Here is a 20,374-nt window from a genome sequence, read left to right as displayed (position 1 = left end):
CTGTCAGATTATCACTTTTAGGAGAAAGCAGTAATTTAAGTCAATGGTCTTTAATGGTCTTGAATTTCTCAATGTTATTGTAAATGTCAGCCAAGCTTCAATTATTTCATTTCAATTTAGAAATGAAAAGTATTTCTTATTTATATTATATTTGTACTATAAGGACATAAATCATACACACATGTGGGTGTGTACGTGTGTCTGTGTGTGTGTACTCTGAGCAAATCAGCTGAAAGATGAACGTGATTCAATCTGTGACTTCAGTGTTTAGTTTAAAGATGATAGATATAATATCGCAGAATGAAATAGGTACAAAATAAAATCCCCAAGGAGATGTTGTGGGCCCATGGACGTGCATGCACGTCTGGAAAGCTTCATAGTAATTAACTTCAATGCATCCTATTTCATCGCAAATAAAGGGCGCTTGAGGCTGTAGCTTGATTTCGTTACAAAACACTCAATGATAATAGAGGCAAATTGGTTCTGCTTGTTAAATGTAATGAGTCTATTTGATTCGTGGTTTTAGCACTACTTGTAGGTTTAAATCGATATACATCAGTACACTGCAGGATATGGCTGGTGCTCGACATGGATGCAAGACTTTGAATCTTTTGAATTTTTCAAAGTCGTTCTTTTCTTGTTCATGTATTCACTTCTTCGTTTGGTTGGATAGCTTGACATCACAGTGATAAAGGAATGCAATGTCGAATTAATATTCCAAACATTGATAGAAGTTAATGTGATAAGCATTTTGCTTTGGAGATATTCATCTTGAAATTTATTGGATGAATTTCTTTGATTCACTCTGTTATTGAACCTAATTATCTGGTGAATTCCAGGCTGATTTTTTCATATATAGTAAAAATGTAATACTGTGGGCTAAGGCAAAGCCTGAAAATGACACAGAGTGAATTGCCTATACCAAACCCTAAACTGAACAGCCAGTTGGTTTCTGAGTGTGGCTTTGGTTTGAGGGCTTGTAAACAGTGTCGCAAAAGCATTCAAAACCAATCTGCACTCAATTAATATTTTGAGGTGATTGAAGCCTTTTGGATAAAACGTGAAAAATCATCACATCTGCTCAAAGTTTTCCAAGATAAGAGATGAAATGTCAGCAAGAATCAAAGAAAATAAGTCCAGTTGCTCTTATTCAAGCTCTTATGATTACTGTGACCTGGATGACTGAGAATGTACACCAACATATGTATATAAAGTCGTTCAAAGTAGCTCCACCGACAACAGCTGCAACAGTAAAATGCTTCTTCTGCACTGATGCCTCAGCGTTAATAAACTAATGAAATCATACATAATGATATATCAGTACTTGTGTACTGAGTGTACTTATGTACTTTTAGTGAAGTAGGATTTCTGATGCAGGATGCTAACCTGCAGTGAAGTATTTTTGCATTGTTTTGCTGATTAATTTATTTACTATTATTATTATTTTACTTTTGGTAAATGATCTGATTAGGCCTTGTGCTTTTGCTAGCCAAAAAAGGCCCAAGGAAACAGCTGCAAACATGTATGTCAAAGTAAGTAATGAGCTTTTATGTAAATAACAGCACAAATGCTACATGTAGATTAGCCCTTAGCCTCTTCTCCTGGCAATTCTGATTATACAGAACTGATTAGCGAAGACAAATATGCTTTCTAAGGATAAATTACGATTTAGGATTTTACATATATAATATAGAAAGGTCATCAACCTGTCTTTATGACAAATCACAGAAATATTAAATGTATAAGAATAGACAAATTTTTTTTCTTCCAAAATATTCCATTGTTTCCCATAATATTATTTGTTTTTGTTCAGTACAGAATTAATTCAAATGTATTAATCACAGTGTGATGTTTAGTTAGCCTTATGTAATGATTGCTGTGTGGTTTAAGTAATACATTTTTTCAGAGCATAACAAAGCCGTGGGTGAATTTCTTTTCGTTTTCAACTAGTTCATATTTATTAAGAGATATGGTTGGATACATATGTTTTATAACTTAATCAATTGTGAAAATACTGTATAAGTTAGTTATTTTTCTTACTTGGTTTTATTGTAATATCACATCAGTAATTCATGTTTTTATGTACAAAAATGAATGCCCACTGACAATCTGATGGCCCTAGAGCTTTACAAGTAATTTGTTCTGATAAAAAAATGTGAAATTATATTCACTTTTGTCAATGTACTGCAGGCAGAAAGGTCTTCTCTCAGTTTTATTTAATAAGCTCTCATCTTTTATGTCATGAAATATTTGTCAAAAAAGATACAGATGTTCTCTTAAGTGTGGATCAAAATAGACTTTTCACTCATTTTCCATTTCAGGAGACAGTATAAAATGATAATGAAGAAAATTAAAAAAAACAACTAAACACAGGGAAAATTAAGCCACTCTTTAGTTGACTTCTAAATGAATGTATATCCACTTTAGTTGTTTGTCATGGAGGTGATCTAAACAATGAAGCTCTCTTCATTGTCACATTTTGAAATAAGTCAAATGCTTTCAATGTAAATGTGAAATGTGTCTTTTGTTGTACAGAAATGTCGCCATTTTCTTCATCAAAACAGAGGAGGAAACTAATCTAACAGCAGATGCGAGGTGACCATAATATTTTCAGGGGTGTGTATATGCCAGTAAAAGGGATGGGGGAGTGGCTTTTAAACACCCCTTTAATCTGCTTCTTTGGCTTTCTGTTCAATGGGAGCAAATAGTTTTAAAATAGATAATATTACAGGCCAAGCTGGCCCAGAGGATAGTACCCGCCAGACAGACCTATATAACAGATTGAGACATGCAGACGTAATCCAAAAGGGTTTAGATCTCTGCTCATACACGTGATTATAATTTTTTCCCCCTCGCGTTTCTGGGTTATTCTGGGCAACTGCATGAGACGCACAAAATCATTTGCTGTCTAGTGATTTCTCTTGGAGTAAAGCAGATCTCTTAACTGTACTAAGGTGAAATGAGAGCAAATCATTGCTTAAAATTCATCTCATCACTCTTAAGTTCAATATCCTTCTTTGTATCTCAGAGTTATCACAGAAGGATGTGCTGTGAAGCAGACAGAAATCCAGTGAATGTCTTAAGAGAGTATTTGTATTTCATTCAGAGTACATGTGGTTCTGGGTGAAAACAGGCAGTCACTATGGTATTACTCAGAACACATAATCCTTCCGCCTTAACAGAAAAAAAAAGTGAATGTGCATTTGTGTGGTTTACTGCCAATTGTAGCTTTGTTTTCTGTCAATGGGGCAAGATGGTCAGTTTGTTGTCTGAAACTAAGACACACAGTTGATCAAATATTTCAGTAATCCAAGTTCAATAGTAATTTAAGAGGAGAAACTGATTTCAATTAAATTTTTTTCTCTCTTTACTTTCATAACATTCTGAAATATTTCACATGAAGCAATTAAAGCGACTCCATACAGACGGTGCAGGTTCAAAGAAGCGTTTATTGAAAGAATGAAAAAAAGTCATTTACAGCAAATAACAAACATGTATATGTGTGCATCATTTGTAACCTCTTTTCCTGGCATAATTGAGCATTGTTTTGTGTGGGGCCTTGTTTCTCAGTTTAATTGTAGATACAACAAAAGAGGCATATTTGAGAGAGACTAATCCTCAGAACTAGATAAAATGATGGAATGAATGGAGGACACAAATCGCCCTTGACCTAAATATTTACAAGATAACATTGATCAAGGTGAGCATTCTCTATGTCCATGGTCAGAATGTTACTGAGGCACATCTTTTTGAGTGTTTTGTGTGGGTGCAAAATAAAAAAAGTGGTTTCTTAAATATAAAAAAGAGATATAGCATGCTTGAGAACTTAGAACAAAAAGCCTTTTATTGTTATCATAAGATAAATGAATATCTAAGAAAAGGATAGGCAGACCTAAAAAATTTCCTTAAAGTATGAACGAGTAAAGGATACATTCATATGTACATTATGGCTGGTTGTCAGTGCCTTTACATAGCTATATAATCATTTAACATCAATGCTATTCACTGTTGAAAAATCAATTAAAATGCAGCAATCTTTAAACCTTTAGAATATCTGAAATTTAGGTTGAGAATAAGAAATTATTTGGCTAATCTATTCCACAAATATATATAGCAAAAGCTATGAATCACATATTCACATGTTAAAATCTTAAAGCCAATGCAAAATCAGTGTCAAAAGGGCAAATATATGTGACTGGTAATAAAAGACAAAAGAGAGAATATTAGAACATAATGGATAGTTAGATCACAACAGCACCTGGTATGTTTCAAAAAGCAAAAATGTATCAATCAATCTGTCTTCATGAATTACAAAGCAAACCCGTGAAAATGAATTATTTTCTAATTAGATGCTACATAAAAAAGAAACATTTGCATGGGGATTATTTCCTTACTGAAGTACAAGTTGTTATAAAAATACACAGCAACCTTGAAGGCGCTCTGTCTGCAATGTTTTAACATTGTTCTATCCATGGATGGATGAGATGGATTATACAGACAAGGGATTGCTGAGATGTAAGTTTCAGCTCCAAAACTAGAAAAAGACTGGCACAAGCTCAACAAGTTGGATCTGATTTGCCTTTTTAAGGGGCTTTTGAATGCAGGTCTTGTCTCTGAGCACAGCGATGCAAGTTAATAGTGCAGAATAACTCACAGTCAATATCAAAACCCCTCTCATGCCTTTACATGGCTTCAAATAAGTTTCATTGTAAATCTCCCACTATCACCTCCATCCCCTCCTCCACCCACAGAGGACCTAGGAACAAAGTCAATAGTTGCTGTGTGCTTGATCTGACCTTTACTCTGACTCCAGAAAAACATGAAGACAAAACAGATGGCCACTGAGCTAAGGAAAGACAGAAATCCCATGGTAGTGGCAATAACCAGAGTCTTTGCGTCAAATGGATACGGCTTGGACATTTGAGCTGAGGAGTTGGCAGCTTGGGGATTTGGAGGCTCTACCCAGCCCTCCTCTGCGAAGAAATGACTTGTTCTGTTGCGTGGAACTCCCTTCACATACAGGCCCACAGTCAAGCTGTCATTGCCAGCTGCATTGCCTGCCAGGCATTGATACGTGCCACTGTCCTGAACTTGTGCAAAACGCACTTCTAAAGTACCATTTGGTAAAACTCTAATTCTACCTGTTGGAGAGACAGCATTCTTATGGGATGATATCCATGTGATAGCTGGGAATGGATCCCCATCAGCCTTACAGGAAAAGAGGACTGTGGTACCCTCTTCCACTCTTGCTTCCTGTGGCCTGCGGTCCATTATACGAGCAGGGCGACAGGTGAAGAGCCTTGGGAGTTCCTTTTCTGAGAAGTCTCTGAATTCACGCTGTCTGACAGCATCAGGAGAAGAACAAGTTGGCTGATGTCCATCAAAGCTCAAACGCAACCTGCGACGGAATACCCACAGAAGACGACAGTCACATGCAAGGGGATTCCCATCTAACCGTAACACCTGAAGGTTCCCCACAGAATGGAAAGCATTCTCCTCCAAAGTAGTGAGCTGATTGGATGTTACGTTAAGCAAGCGAAAGAAGGACAGTCCCCTAAAGGCTCCTGGCTCTATTCGTAGCAGGCTTGCCCCAGCTAGGTGTAACTCCTGGAGTCTCAGGAGGTCCCCTAGCAGGTTACCTTGAATGACAGTGATGGGATTGTATGACAGATCCAGGAAGTGCAAATACACCAGATGACGAAGTGCTGCATAAGGAACTACACTTAGGTTGCAGCTGCTGATGACAAGTGAGGTCAAATTAAGACCGATTAGACTGTTGCTAGCCATAGTGTCCAGTGCTGGCCAGTTTGTGATCAAGAGGCTACGCAAACGGTGGAGTCGCCGAAAAGCACTGTTGGGCAGTGTAGCGATGGTGAGGCGTAGCATGCGAAGCTGTGTCAGGCTTTGGAGCTGGGACAATGCTTCAGTGGGAATGGAGGTTAGGTTACTGCGGTCTAAGTTAAGCTCTTGTAGATTCTGCAGACCAAAGAAAGCTCGTTGAGAGATAAAGACAAGGTCATTCTCCCCAGCTTCCAAAGTTTGGAGGCTGATCATTTCCTTAAATGTATAGTCCAGAAAGACAAGAATTTCATTCTGGCTCAAATCCAGGAAGCGCAGACTGGACAAGCCAGAAAACACCCCGACTGGGAGGATCTTGAGACGATTATTCTTAAGTCTAAGTGTCCTGAGATTCTGTAAGCCCAAGAAAGCCTCTACTTCAATCATGGAGATTATGTTATCACTCAGGTCCAACTCTTGAAGTTGAAGAAGGCCAGAGAACTGGCGGCGTCCCACAGTCTTAATCCTATTGCGGGATAAATCCAAACGCCTGGCATCACTGGAAAAACCCTCCGGCACTGAATTCAAATACTTGCCAGAGCAGATGACTTGTCTAGCCTCAGGTCGGCAAGTACACCGTGGAGGACAGTTTCCTGCAGATACACCCAGTCCAAACTGGAGCAGGATGCTCCACACCCCCCATCGGACGACTGACTCCACAAACATCTTACCTCCAGCCTGAAAAAAAGACAGACAATTAACAATTATACATTAACCATAAATTGTTGCTTCTACAGAAAACTCCATATTTCTTACAAAAAATACTGAACAATACAGTAAATGCCAAGTCAATCATGTATTTATATTGAATTTATATCCTTCAAATAAGTATAAGCTTGTATTAATACAAACCGTTTCAGTCTGAAAGTGCAGCTTTTCATAACCAGTGGCAGTTATGTTGGAGTCAGACTTGAGTCAAGTCCTTCTGTGCCCTTCTGTGTGGCCTGGACAGAACAGAGTGACAGAAAAACGAGCCTTAATTTAACAACCAAAAACAAAAGTGTGCCATGCTAACTACTCCTACCACCACAGTGAGTATGCACATTATGACAAATAACATGCTTTAATTGCATCAGAGAGTAAAATGCTGGGATAAAACTATCAATCCAAACACATGATTGTATACAGGTACCAAAATCAGTGGTGTGCTCTAAATGTGCTCTGCAAAAGTCAAAACATACATTTTTAAACAGAAAGCAATGTAACAGAGGCAAAGGTAAAAGCAGCCAACAAACTGTTGAGAATCAGAGTCAAGAAAGCAGCTCACTGAACACTGCATGCTCAAATATTACATAATTACATTATTCTGCCACTGTATGGCCTTGCCACTTGACTAAAGAAGTGCTCAGAAAAAAACGTGCTATAAATCATGTATTTCCTTTCTATGCGACCATGAGACCTACTCCATGACAAGCAGCAAAGCTTAAAGAAACAAAACAAATTTGTAATGTGACAGAAAGTCCTGTAGCTGCACAGGAACCTCAAAGCGCAAATACTGAGCTGCACTCATCGAGCGATCTTTCCTGTCACGACAAACAGAAATCTCATATATGCTTAAAAAGAAATCCAAATACAAGAATCTCACATGCCAAACTGAGTCCAACATGTAGCAGCTGCCCTTTCTAACTCTTCCCCATCAAACCATTTCCAGAGTGTGGACGTGCCCTCGCCGCAGCCTCTCCTCTGAGTGACAGAGGTGCCAACAGTCCCAGAGCTGTATAGGCTTTGTCTCCTCTCTGTTCTTCATGCAGACAGCTTTTATACTGGCTGGGTGGGAGCGCAGACTCACAAGCCGACACTTCTGCTTTTAAACTCACAGGACTTGTGTTAGGTTGATGTATCAGAGTGCAGACACACCAGAAAGACTTTGATAAAAGCCTTTTATAATGTTGGAATTCAGCCAGTGTAAGCTGGTCACTGGCCATTTTCAATGACTAAAGTAAAACAATCTTTTCATTTATTCAATTCTGACTTTTATGTTTAGTTTTATATTAAGAGCTATTCTAATATAATAGAATGGTGGCACTATACCTTTTTAGATGTATTCTACTGGAGTGTAGATTTTCATTGTCCCATGATTGTCTACTGCTGTTTCAGACTATTTTTCCTACTTCCTGCCTCCATGGATTAAAAAAAATAAGAAGTAAACAAACTTATTATCAGGTACAAACTGATAAGCATTTCTAACCAGTATTAGTCTCCTGTCTCCAATCTACGAGTGAGTAGAGTGAGTGAGTGGGTACAACATTTTAAATGCAATGCCCAATCCCTTTCCCTAAACTAAGTTGTGAGAGACATAGCCTGGCAGGTGTGTGATATCTCAGGCTGGCAGTTGCTGAGACCTTTCAGCCAGTCAGAGATCACCATCAAAGAGCTACAGTCAATACAAAGGTTGTAACCCTAGAGTCACAGCCAGGACTGACCCCATCCATCAAATTAGAAAGTGAAGGAATAAGTGTATTTGTAATTTTCTATCTATTTCCCTCCGTGCATGGATGCAGTCACATGAGTGTCACATTACAGTGTTCATTAGGTTAACTATTTTCTATTAGCCACAGCCTCTTGTTTCTATTACTGATGCTGTTTGAAATCAGTGCAGTCACTTAAAAAGCTGTTACTGCTGCTGTTTAAGTCATTGACACATCATGATGTTGATTGTACTGGATATTTTCAATATGTTCCAATACAGAAAAATACAGAATTCATAAAAATTTCAGATGCTACAATCTGAAAAAAAATATGGAGCTTGCATTCAATTAGTTGTTATTTTTGAGACATGTGCCATAATTTCACAATGCAGAGTAATTAAAGAATATTAAAAGTTGACATATTAAAGAATTTCAAAGAATTTCTGTTAAGAGTTATTTTTTCTACAATTATTAGCTATATCTTACGAAACCACTGATTAGTAATCTCATTGTTGTTGGCATGAGACATTTTGTAATTCTGCTTATACCCAGTTATTATTGCCTATTTATTATGAAATGACACAATTTCTGCAACATGGTTGTGTTAAGTCGTAGCCAAACCCTGCTTTCTACTTCTTCTATATCCTTTCTGAGAAATCTGTTTCATTCAGCTTATAACAGTCATACTGTTTGATCCTGCAGAGATTCATTCCATCCGATAGTCTCTTGGATTTGTTTGCCTTTCCACTGTCCACTGTAAAACCCTGACTACCGAATATGATGCTGCCATTGATGTCCCTGCTAAAGCTTTTTTAGATAAGTAAAAAACATTCACTCTTCTAAAGCAAAGCAAGGCCAACTCTTACCTAATAAAGACTCACTATGCCAAAATGTAATCATTCTCAAAGCCAATGCGATGTTGTCTCTCCACAGACAGTCTTTTGGGTGAATTCACTGTCGCATAATTATGTGTTATTATTCAACTTCCCCTGATGTGCCCAGTTTGCTCCCCCTCTCTTGTCATCAAACATCAAAACTCATCAAGTCATTCAGCTTGGGCTCTTACTGCCTTACATTAGTCTCTGGCCATTTGCCAGTGCATGTTAGAATTGGAGCTTTGCTTACTGACTGAGGACAGCAATAGATTTAGTCATTACTTTGCTGTGTTGCTTTATTCTTCATGCTTCTTTTTTTTCTCTTTCAGTGTGTATGGTGGTCACTCAAGTATTTCTCAAACGTGTGAAATTTTGTTTTTACTGAAGATGCTCAGTTCAGCCAATTAGCTCAAATTAAACATTTCTGCCTCACATCTTAGTCACCACACTGATAACCTGATCGTTACAGTCCGGGATCACATTAAGCAAAGTGCTGCAGTGACCTGCGTCATTATTTTGTTGTAACACTGCCAGAAGCAAATAAGAAGCAATGATTAGTCTTTAAACAAAGTCTTCTTCTTGCCTGCATTATGACTTATTTAGTCTTGAGAGGGGAAGACTCTCAGAACTTGACTTCTGTAAATTGTTCTATATCTGCAATTCCTGAAAACAAAGATTGTCTTTGTTACTGTGATTAGCAGCAAAATCTGAAAAATTGACAGACAACATACAATTGCTCCGACAAAGTATTAAGGGGAAAACTGCCTTCGCAACAGGTACTTGAAACAGGAACATGACCTCACATGAGCCCCATGATGACAGTCTTTGTTTCCCTGTGACTTTTCATGCCCTGAGCGTGACTCTCTGTGCCAAGCAACTCTGTCCTGATAGAGAATGCACAGTCTGAGCCCGGCTGAGTTTTCTGACACTTGTCAGAGTGCTATTTTTAGCACATCACAGTGAGAAAGACAAGAGCCTGGCTTGAATCCCCAATTAAAGCGGCTAGAACAGAGCAACAGTGTGGGGATCACAGACCACGAGTTTGTGTCAGTGTTTTCCGTATGTGTGCTCGAATTGTTAAGAGTGTTTGACTGCAGCAGCGGTAGAAGTGTGTGTCTCTGAGTTTTTCTTTTTTTCTTTAAGGTCTCTGACACCTGCTGCAGTGTGAAGGCCCCTGAGACCTCCTGCATACAGCAGATATGAAAAGGTTTTTTTGGCAGGACAGCTGTAGGGTACAAAGTAGGGAAACAAAAGTCTCCAGTTCTTTCCCATTTGGGTTTGTCTGGGAAACACATTGTAAACAAGAACAAGTCAGAAGTTACGTCTTATAGTAATATACAGTTACACATGGATATATGAAAGACAGGTTTAATGGTTTAGTTACCCACTGGCTTACAATGCAGGACAGAGTTCTTACAGACCAGTCAGGGACTGAACTGCTTTTAAGGAAAACATGAATGAGATCTTGTTGCATGTTGCCACACTAAGAGCAGAGGTTTTTCAGTGCTGCTCAGAGCATGTTGAAGATTTTCTGCTGTCTGTCAAATTATGTAAATCACAGCCTTATTCTTGTCTTGAATTTATTTATTTATTTTTTCAAATGCACACCGTTGAATGTGGAAACACTTTGCCCTTCTTTGTTGCTGATGACCCACACATGTTAAATGCCTATTTAAGGTTGTTCACAAACCGGCAAATTACATAAAAGACACTTTATTCATGTTTCATATGTAACCATATGAAACTAACTGCTGGCTGGGTATTAAGTCACTTCACCATACCTGTTGTTGGTATGAATCTAATCGGAGAAAAAGCACTTATTCATGCAAGTACCAAATGCACTTTATTAAGTTGAGCCTGTAAAACAACCTATTTAGGTTGAGAACAGAAAAATGATTCGTCAAGGTTCAGAAAAGGTTCATGATTGACAGCAAACTATGTGACATGGTTATAAATGTGGCTGACATTTTGGAAAAAGATCATGGTTGATTTTAGACTTCTTCTAGGTATTCTGTTAATCTTTTTTGTATTTTCAAGGTTGCCTGTATGAGAAGTCCTCTGGAGATTTTTCTTCCACTTTTCCTCATTGCCTCTAAAGGTCAGTATACAGGAAACTATATAGGTTGAAATAACAACTTGAGACCTGATACTCAGAAGTCAAGAAGGACTTTTTGGCTCGAAAGTATCATATATAGGGGGGTAAAGCAAACTCCTCCAGTCATATTTTCAAATATTAACACTTGATGTCATCCTTTTTTAAAGCCTTCCGATTTCTGCCAACCACAAGCTTTAACTTAGCAAACTTTGATAAAGAATATTTTGTTGGGCAGGTGAAAAATTGGGCATTCGTTGTTATCACATAATCCTGTTTGTAGTGCAACAATGCAATCTTTACATAATGATATCTTGGGCTTAATGTGCACAAAGATGATAAAAGGATATGAATAAAGTAGTGACCAGAAACATTAAAACAGCCAAGAAAAAAAATAGCATCTGTTTGTTTGCATAACTGTCATGTTAATTAAAGATTAAAAAAAAAGGTATGTGTTAGTGTGGCTACAAAAGTGTGCCTCTGACAAATTAATTATGTTTATTTAATCTGAATCTTTACACCACTGTAATGTGTGGTGGAAGTGTGTCACATGGACAGATCCACTCACAGCAGTCTTGTTCCAGACAGTGCGTTGGGCAAAGCACTCTGCTGTAATTCCACATTCTGACAAGGAGAGAGTTAAGACCCTGTGTAACGTCATGCAAAGTGCACCGTCTGCAATATTAATAATAGCACAAATAAATGAGGGAAGGGAATTAGTCTCAGTTAGGAGCCTACATGATGTGACAAATTAGGTCGTCTCGACTAACAGAAACTATGCACTCAATCCACCAGCGTACATCAGAGAGAGGAAGGAAGGTCGCGCATTAAAGGTAAGCTGACTGATGTGAGACAGGGCTCTTAACCTGGAACATGTAATTTGTAAAACAAATGTACTAACTGACCATATGCTTCAACAACAATCTGCTCCATATAAAAAGCAGATTGAGGGTTTAACCAGTTAGTGATATTATCAAAGACAAGATTTTGTATTTCTATTAAATGAGAAATCAGAAAAATATAAAATAACATAGTGGTTCTCAAGTTGGTGGTAAATAAAACTGTCAAGGTTAAGATTTTAGCTGCAGATGTAATAAAAGTAAATATATGGAATGCAATGAGGTGAAAAAGAAGCAGAGCAAAGCGAGATAGAGAGAGTTACCACAAAATGTGGTAACATAAGCTATTGGATAAAAAAAAACTGGAGATAATAAATACAAGAGAGAGAAAATATACTGTAAATGTGTGGAAATAAAGTTATAAAATCATGTAAACACAAGAACAAAGCAATCATATGAACAAACGGAAGATGCAATGTAGGAAAGCTATGACCTAAAAGTACTGAAATTAATTTGTTCTTGTCATGCACTGTACTTGAAAGAAAAATATCCAAATACTCCAAATTTACCAAACACAAGTTTGCAAATCCACAGTTTAAGAAGAAATTATGTTAAAATGACCTCTTTAAATAAACATAAAGGAAACAATAAACTGCTGTCATTTGTTTTCCCTGTTTCACAGAAAATCAATCATCTCAATAATCTCTCAAGAGGAGGTTTTCCTCTTTGGCCGCCTACATGCTAATCTGACAGGGCTTCTCTATAATCCCACCTGGTTTCCATCTGAGCCAGGGCCAACAAAAATGGCACAGAAGGGAAAAATTAGTGGGGTGAGGGGTTGGAGTGGAGGGGAGTGTAGAGCCAGCATTGCAAGCGTGCATATTGCATGTGGAAGATGTTTGGATTAAGGCTTCTTGTATCTGGCAGTTCACAAACTTAATTTCCCACAGCCTGTGACATTTCCATCGCTGGTTAGTTTATTTTTTTTTAGTAATACAAAGTCACTGCAATAGCAAAAAACAATTCTCACACATTAAATATACAATTCAATTTGGGCCACTTTAGTTATGTAAGAGCCATTTCAGCATTTTTATTTGGTGCTAAGGCACTCATCATCTGGGATCTCCCTGCCCTGCCATTAGCATACATGGGATGCCTCAGGCGGAGAGAACAGCAGGAAAGACTCCTGTAAACAACCACACAGCACAATGCAAGCTCCTCTGCCCTTCCATGTAATAAACTGAAAGCTAGTATGGAGGAAAAACTACAAAGAGCATTGGAAAAAAAATGGAAAAAAAACACTAATGCTATTGTATGGTAAGATAGAGCATCCCTCTATTATTCCATGGATTTTTATCAGTAACTGCATTTCAGATAGCACAAGGAGAATTCTTCCCCTTTATAAGATATGCTTTTATTATTAGTCCTAATGATATGTGGTTATAGAATTTTATTATGGTGAATTTTACTCTTGATGCATTTTGTTTGAATGTTCCACTGTCACATTGACTGGTTTCACATCCAACTTGTCATTATTTTCATTTCTTTGTAGGAAGGTTAATGATAAAAAAGTCCAAATAGTTGCGTTGTCTATCCCGAGTTACATGACTCCTCTAATTTATTCCATACAGTGTTTAAAACTCCCAGCAAACATAGAAATTCTGTATCTCATGCTCTGCATTTGGAAGCTGAAGACTTGGCTTTAAATTCTGGCCCATGGTCTGGTGAATACCTGAAAATAATTGTAGAATTGTAGAATATCATCAAAAGAATGAGCTTCATCTGCTATTGTCAACATTTTCTAGAGAAAACAGAGATTTTCCACAGGCTAATTTGCATCACGTCCTGCCTCCTACAGGCAAAGATTTCCCCCAACCACCTCCCCTACATTTCCAGCTGAGCACATCTACCACTAGAAGCCTCCCACTGTGAGGCACGTGTAAAAAGCAACTGCAGAAAAAGTCCAGACCAAATTGTCCTCAATTTCTCCTGAATATCTCTGGTGTTCAGGTGCGAAAACGGCTGTGAACACAAGAGTGAAATATGTGGGTCTTTTATTTTCCTTACTGTTTATTGTCTTTCTGTCAATACCATTGAGCTGCATTGCTAAATTAGGGCACTTGTGATTTGTACATGATACAAATGCCTCTACCCTTTTTAAAACTGGACCGAAATTATTTGGAAGAGAAAAATAAAGCAAACAAAACTACTGCGAGGATTTGATATCATCATTCTACATTCTAGAACGATTGCAAGACTGTAAGAGGTCAGTGTTTCTTGTTTCCTGTCTTACGTATTTTGTCAACTCTATCATGGAGGTCAAGTCAAATTTATTTGTAGCACATTTCATGTACAAAACAATTCAATGTGCTTTACATAAAATAAAAGCATTGCAGCGGGGAGTGGAAGAAGCATTATAAATATATAAAAGAACATAAAGAGAAAGAAGTAGAATAATTCAAATTAAAATGATCAAAAACAAGCAACAGTCTAGATAAGGTCAAAGATACCGTGCAGATTTCATGCATAGACACATGAGAAAAGAAATGTTTTTTAACCTGGATTTAAAAATGTCTTCATTTGGTGACAGTTTAATCTCCACTGGCAGTTTGTTCCACTTGTTTGCAGCATAACAGCTAAATGCTGCTTCTTCATGTTTAATCTGGACTCTAGACTGGACCAGTTGACCTGAGGCCTTGGATCTAAGAGCTCTGCTGGGTTTATATTCTCTGAACATATCACAGATGCATTTTGGGCCTAAACCGTTCTGGGAATTGTAAACCATCAGTAGGCTTTTAAAATCTATTCTGTGACTGACCGGAAGCTAGGGTAAAGATTTTAAAACTGGTGTGATGTGTTCAGATCTCTTAGTCCTGCTCAAAACTCTACCAGCAGTGTTCTAGATGAGCTGCAGATGTTTAATGCTCTTTTTGGGAAGTCCAGTTAAAAGACCATTACAATAATCGAGTCTACTGGAGATGAATGCATGGATGAGTTTCTCCTGGTCTTTATGGGAGAGAAAACCTTAAATTCTTTTGATAGAGGAACATATTAGGGCACAAGGACATTGACAGGCTGCTAGAACGATTGATGTGACAAAAAAAAGTGGTCCTTTAAATGACTAGATTTAATACAGATTTACAGTTTTAATACAGACTAACTGCTCTTTTTTTTTCATAGCACTTTCCTTTGTGAAAAAAAAACTGCTTCAACAGACAGTGATACTTCAAAAAGTAAAGAAATTATTCTGGTATGCTGCCAAGGCAAATGAGAAAAACAAATTAATGGTTTGTGACGTCCAGTCTAGAAAAGATAAACTGCTTATACTTTTCACAGTGTTTGCACTCAAAGATGGGGCAAACAGCCTGCAGTTGCAGCCCTCTGACTGCATCGCATTTCCCACCTGATCTCTTTGTGTCTTCAAAGGCTGTCTTTTGTGTGGCTTTGTAGTCTTCATGCAATGAGTTGTAAAAATGAGGACACACTATTGTACAGACTGCCCTCAGAGACATTCTTGAATTGCACTCGTTTGAGCACACAAAAAGTGGCCGTTAGTGCAGTAACAACAAAACAGAGGTTTATACAGAAGTTCTTTCCCTGCCATGTTTTTACACCTGACCAATCTCTGTGCAACATCACAAATCTTTTGGGACATTGAGAAGCTTTATGAATCCAAAAGAGCACTTTTGCACTGTTTAAAGATGATAAGCTTTTTTGAGTTTTTATATATTTTTCAGCTGAATTTGATCTCCATACATGAAGCACTTTGAATTACCTGTATCTATATGACTATACAGGTGACCACTTCATGTGCTAAAAAGAATGCTACCACAAATCAAACCTCATTAACCTTAAAGCAAATAATAAAAGACTAAGACACCACACATACTCTTACTCACTGACTAATAGTCTATGCATTGAAATAACTAAAAAACACAGCCACTGCAAAGTACAAATTGTACAAAAAGTACAATAAAAGTGCCATGTTGACACCTACTCTTTCTCATTTTCTTCTCCTTCACCCACAAAATCCCTCACCTCCTTTTGTGAAGCATTCAGAAGTCTTGCACATTGAAGAAAACAAAAACACTCAGGAAAGCAGCTGCCCTCTGCTCTCCAGTGGGGTGGGGAGAGTTTAAAGAGACTTCATCCTTGAAGCCTTTTCTTATTTACAGTTAAAAAACAAATCAACAGAGGAAACTGGAAAGCATTCATATGTCTTGGGAAAGGACTCAACGTTAAAGAAAAAACAAGCTGCATGTAAGAAATCTTTAATGTAAAGATACATGTTTTCATAGTCAAACAATACAAGTCAGCCGGCGGCAAACAGGGCTTTATGTATGCCCTGACTGCATTTGTCCAGTTGCAGTGAATGTCTGATCTTTCTATTCATCTATGAGCAGACATCAAATGACTATGTGGCCTAAATATTACTTGTGTACACAGTGGGCTCAGAAGTGCTGTGCATTACAGATTCTGCCCTGGATAGATGTTTTCACGTGCAATCCCTCTAAAAACAGTTCAGTTCAGTTGAAAAGGCAAACAACTGCACATGGCCCAGACTTCATGCGATAATTGAGAGATTTATCCTTTCGTTGCATTAACAAAAAGTAAAGTCCTGAACATAATCTCATGACTGTTAAGATGAAAATTTGACAGGGTGGATGTGAGGATGCATTGTTCCTGGCTCAGATACACCTTTCCCAGACAGGACCCTCTTTTGCTGACTGTGGTATTAAGGCTGTTGGATAGAAGTCAAAGCTGCAGTGACACATGACTTTATAAACATACTCACATGGCTTTTTGTAGACAGATGTCTTGGAGATTAAAAAAAATCTAATTCTATTGCTTTGAGTAAAGATTATTATTTCCTACATGATGTTGAGGATAGTTATTTTCAATGGTGAGGACAACAAAAGTTCATGTACAGAACAGGCAAAGTGGACAGCTGTGCATGGAGTTCCAGACTCTTTTTGTCATTAAATCTCAGCTTTTATTGTCCTTTTTTTAATGTTTTCATACAATAATGAAATGCAACGATTCAGAAATTTGCACCACTGAATTACAAATCAACAGTGACACATAGGGAGAGGCTGTTATATTTGTTATTATTGAGCTGATTTGTCTTTTTTTTTATCTTTTCTCTGCGTTGAATGATTTACACATGGATAACCTCAAGGAAATGTATCTATAAGTATGTCTTAAAATACTTTTTTTTCCATTACTGATACATCTAACAGTTATTTTCAATAATCTGTTTAGGGGGCTTACAGTGCAATGTAGAATTCATTGTAAAATCTGTCTGTCATTGTCTCCTGATGCTGAATTAATTTTAACTTTCATGCTTGTATTTGATTAGTTGTGAAATCTAAACATATATTTGATTAATTTTTGTAAAAGATTATGAAAAAAAGCAAAGGTTTGAGTTAAGTTTTGGCAATTTTGCTTTTAGAATATCAACATCCTTGTCAATCGGCTAATTCATTTTAACCACGTCATTACTACTATAGAGTCAGGTTTCTGGGTGCCATCGGCAAACAATGGCCCACTGTTGCCTTTGTAATCATGGACAAGAAGTCCACGGCAACAAACTTTTGCCCAAGTGTCAAAAGTAGGTTAATGCAGGCAAGTACAGTCCACTAGGAGAAAGTAACTGTAGTTATGTGGAGAAAGGACAAACTCCTCTGAAATGAAAAGAAATGTTACATGTTAATAAAAAACTAAAGCTTTTATTACTGGTTTTCTAATACGGTTGTATAAAATCCAATGGATTTACTAGACTGTATCTGAAAGATTTTGCTTTGTCTATGACTGAAGTTTTCCAATTATTGTCCAAATTTAGAAACTTAAGCCTTAACTTGACCAAAAAATATATATAATCTCCACATCTTTAGTTTCTTACAGCAAAACAAAAAAACATCATAAAAAGCTCATCTACAATTTATAGTATGATATATTTATCTTTTTTTGGTAAAGATGACACAAGATATGCTGATATAACAATGTACTGACAAACAGCCCCACTCTCATACAAGTAAATACACTCTCTCCAGGCCTAATTGTATACATCTACCACTAAGGCAGGGAGAAGAACTAGTCTGAGGACTTGTCATACACTTCTTAGCCTGGGTCTGGAGCTGCTGCCGAATATAACGGTCCAGGTAAATCATTTCATAACAAGGAGGCTGACATACTTCCTGTACATAAAATGCCCTCTGATTAAATTGCTCATTTGGCAGAATCCCAAGCGTCAATCTTGGTTCTCCCTTGACGGTGATCTGCTCCTCCAGGGCTGCAACCAATGTGATGTGTGTCCTGATTATGATTAGAGAAGACTAACAGTTTGCCTCTGGTCTGAGTTCACCTCTGGACCGTCACCAAAATACTGATCCTGGCTTATATCAGACTGCAGGACAGGTGATAATCAAACATGAGGGGCCAAGTTGGGAAATGAGACAGTTGATGTGACAGTAAAACACTCAGATTTAAGCACACACTGCCCCGAGAGGAAAAGAGGCTGCACTTACTGCTGTCTGTAATCCTGCCAAAATGCAGTTAAAACACAGTCTGCTGCAGGCCTTTTAGGGTTTATGGAACAAACTAGTGTGGGGATTACTGTTCACATGGAGATGTTACTCCACAAAAACAGCAACAACAGATTTGTACAAACAACAAAGCTGCTGAGCTAAACATCAAAATAGTAGTAATGGCATATATTTTTAAGGGTACTACAAATGATGCTTTTAGGAGATTTGATAAAAAAAAACACGATTAGAGTCATAATATAATTAAAAGCAGGCCCATGTTTAAACTCAAGATTACTCCCAAACCACAAACAATTAGTTTTATGAAGGTTATTAACATTTTAACATGTTTATTATTGTGAAGTTTATGTCTGAAAAGAGTCATAGGTCTTCATTTCTTAATATCGAACTGGATGGAGGTTATAACACCACCTTTCTCCAAAACATCAGCCAAGAGGGATTTCAGTCTGCTTTGATTCCGAGATTAGACCACAATATAAAAAAAAGAGATTAAAAAAATAATACCAACAATGCCTCTCTTTGTCTAATTTTTGGAGGTTTCTGACCATTCTTCCCTTTGTAAATCAAATTTCAACGTGATTAAACTGTTTATGTCCGTAATATTTATCGTCAGATTAAAACTAAACTGTAAATGTAGCCAATGTTTCAAATGTGTGTTATATTAATGGTATAAAAAAATAACAATAGGATCACAACATATTGTATTCTGCCTCAAAAACATTTGTAAACCACGCAAGTAAGTTTAGTTTTTCAGGAAAGTAAAATACCATGACTGGCACTCACCAGCTGATGCTTTAAGAGAAGAAATCATCGCAAAGCTGTCACCGCTTCAACGCTCATCGCTCACATCTCCAACTGAGAGACATCTCTGTTCAGGACAGTCTCCTTCTCCTTCCCCTTCCTCTTCTCTCCACATTCAACAAGACGTTTCCAACAAATGTGACACCAGACTCACGCGGTTTTCTCCGCCTTCCTTCTTCGTTAATTCCTTCTTCGACTGTCCAATACCTGGAGGACTTGAGATAATTGCGCTACTAAAATAATTCAGGTCGACGCTGTCTGTCTGTCCTACTGCATGTGGTGAGGCTGCCACGCTATGACCGCGGTGCTGCTGATGCTGCGCACTCTAAATCTTTCCGCTCAGTTTCAGCAAAAGTCAAGCAGATTTAAGGCTGGATTAGCGCAATGTGTCGGGCCGAAACACGTTCAATCCTAAAGTAACCAGTCGTGTAAGGAAGAATGGGTTATTCCCCACTATGGAAGCTGATAGAGGGCAGAAGCAAAGTACAATTTGATGGACTTGATCACTTTTGTTTCACCAAAATGTATAAAAAGCCAATTCCAAAAGAGTTGGGACGCTGTGTAAAATGTAAATAAATGTTTTATCCACGACAGGACAAAGAAAACACATCAGATGTCAAAGGAGAGCCATTTTACTGTTTCATGAAAAACAATAACTATAACAATATAAATATAAGTTGATCTAGATGACAGCAACAAAAAGCTTGGATGGGGCAATGTTAACCACTGTGTAAACCCCCACATGCTTTTTTTCTCTTTTATGTCCTTGTATGTCTGTGAACTGAAGTGACCAGATGTTGGACTTTAGGGAGAGGAATGTTGCTCCATTCTTATCTGATATAGGATTCTAGCTGCTCAAAAGTCCCGGATCTTCTTTGTTTTCAACAAAGTTGACATAAAGTAAAGAAAAATATTCTTCATATATTGAGTGAGGGCTGAGACAGTGTTTTTATGACCAACAGAAATAATGACATTA

General features: G+C 37.6%; 1 protein-coding gene across 1 annotated transcript; it reads right to left on the bottom strand.

Annotated features, from left to right (window-relative positions):
* Positions 1-3,443: 3,443 nt before the first annotated feature.
* On the bottom strand, positions 3,444-19,671 carry lingo4b (leucine rich repeat and Ig domain containing 4b). The gene is made up of 3 exons (XM_072393719.1): positions 19,381-19,671; positions 6,691-6,782; positions 3,444-6,516 (listed from the first exon to the last, which is right to left on the bottom strand). Exon 3 carries the CDS (start codon positions 6,502-6,504, stop codon positions 4,693-4,695), a length of 1,812 nt encoding a protein of 603 aa, XP_072249820.1. The 5' UTR covers positions 6,505-6,516; positions 6,691-6,782; positions 19,381-19,671; the 3' UTR covers positions 3,444-4,692.
* Between the last annotated feature and the right edge of the window lie 703 nt (positions 19,672-20,374).

This window comes from Leuresthes tenuis, unplaced genomic scaffold, assembly GCF_036924035.1.
Source record: "Leuresthes tenuis unplaced genomic scaffold, fLeuTen1.0.hap1 SCAF_10, whole genome shotgun sequence".
Taxonomy (NCBI): domain Eukaryota; kingdom Metazoa; phylum Chordata; class Actinopteri; order Atheriniformes; family Atherinopsidae; genus Leuresthes; species Leuresthes tenuis.
Note: the sequence above shows the minus strand (reverse complement) of the source record. Positions and strands in the feature narration are given on the sequence as shown.

Bases quoted from the DNA above. Each gene is read 5' to 3' on its own strand.
- lingo4b (XM_072393719.1), bottom strand. From the start codon at position 6,504: ATGTTTGTGGAGTCAGTCGTCCGATGGGGGGTGTGGAGCATCCTGCTC.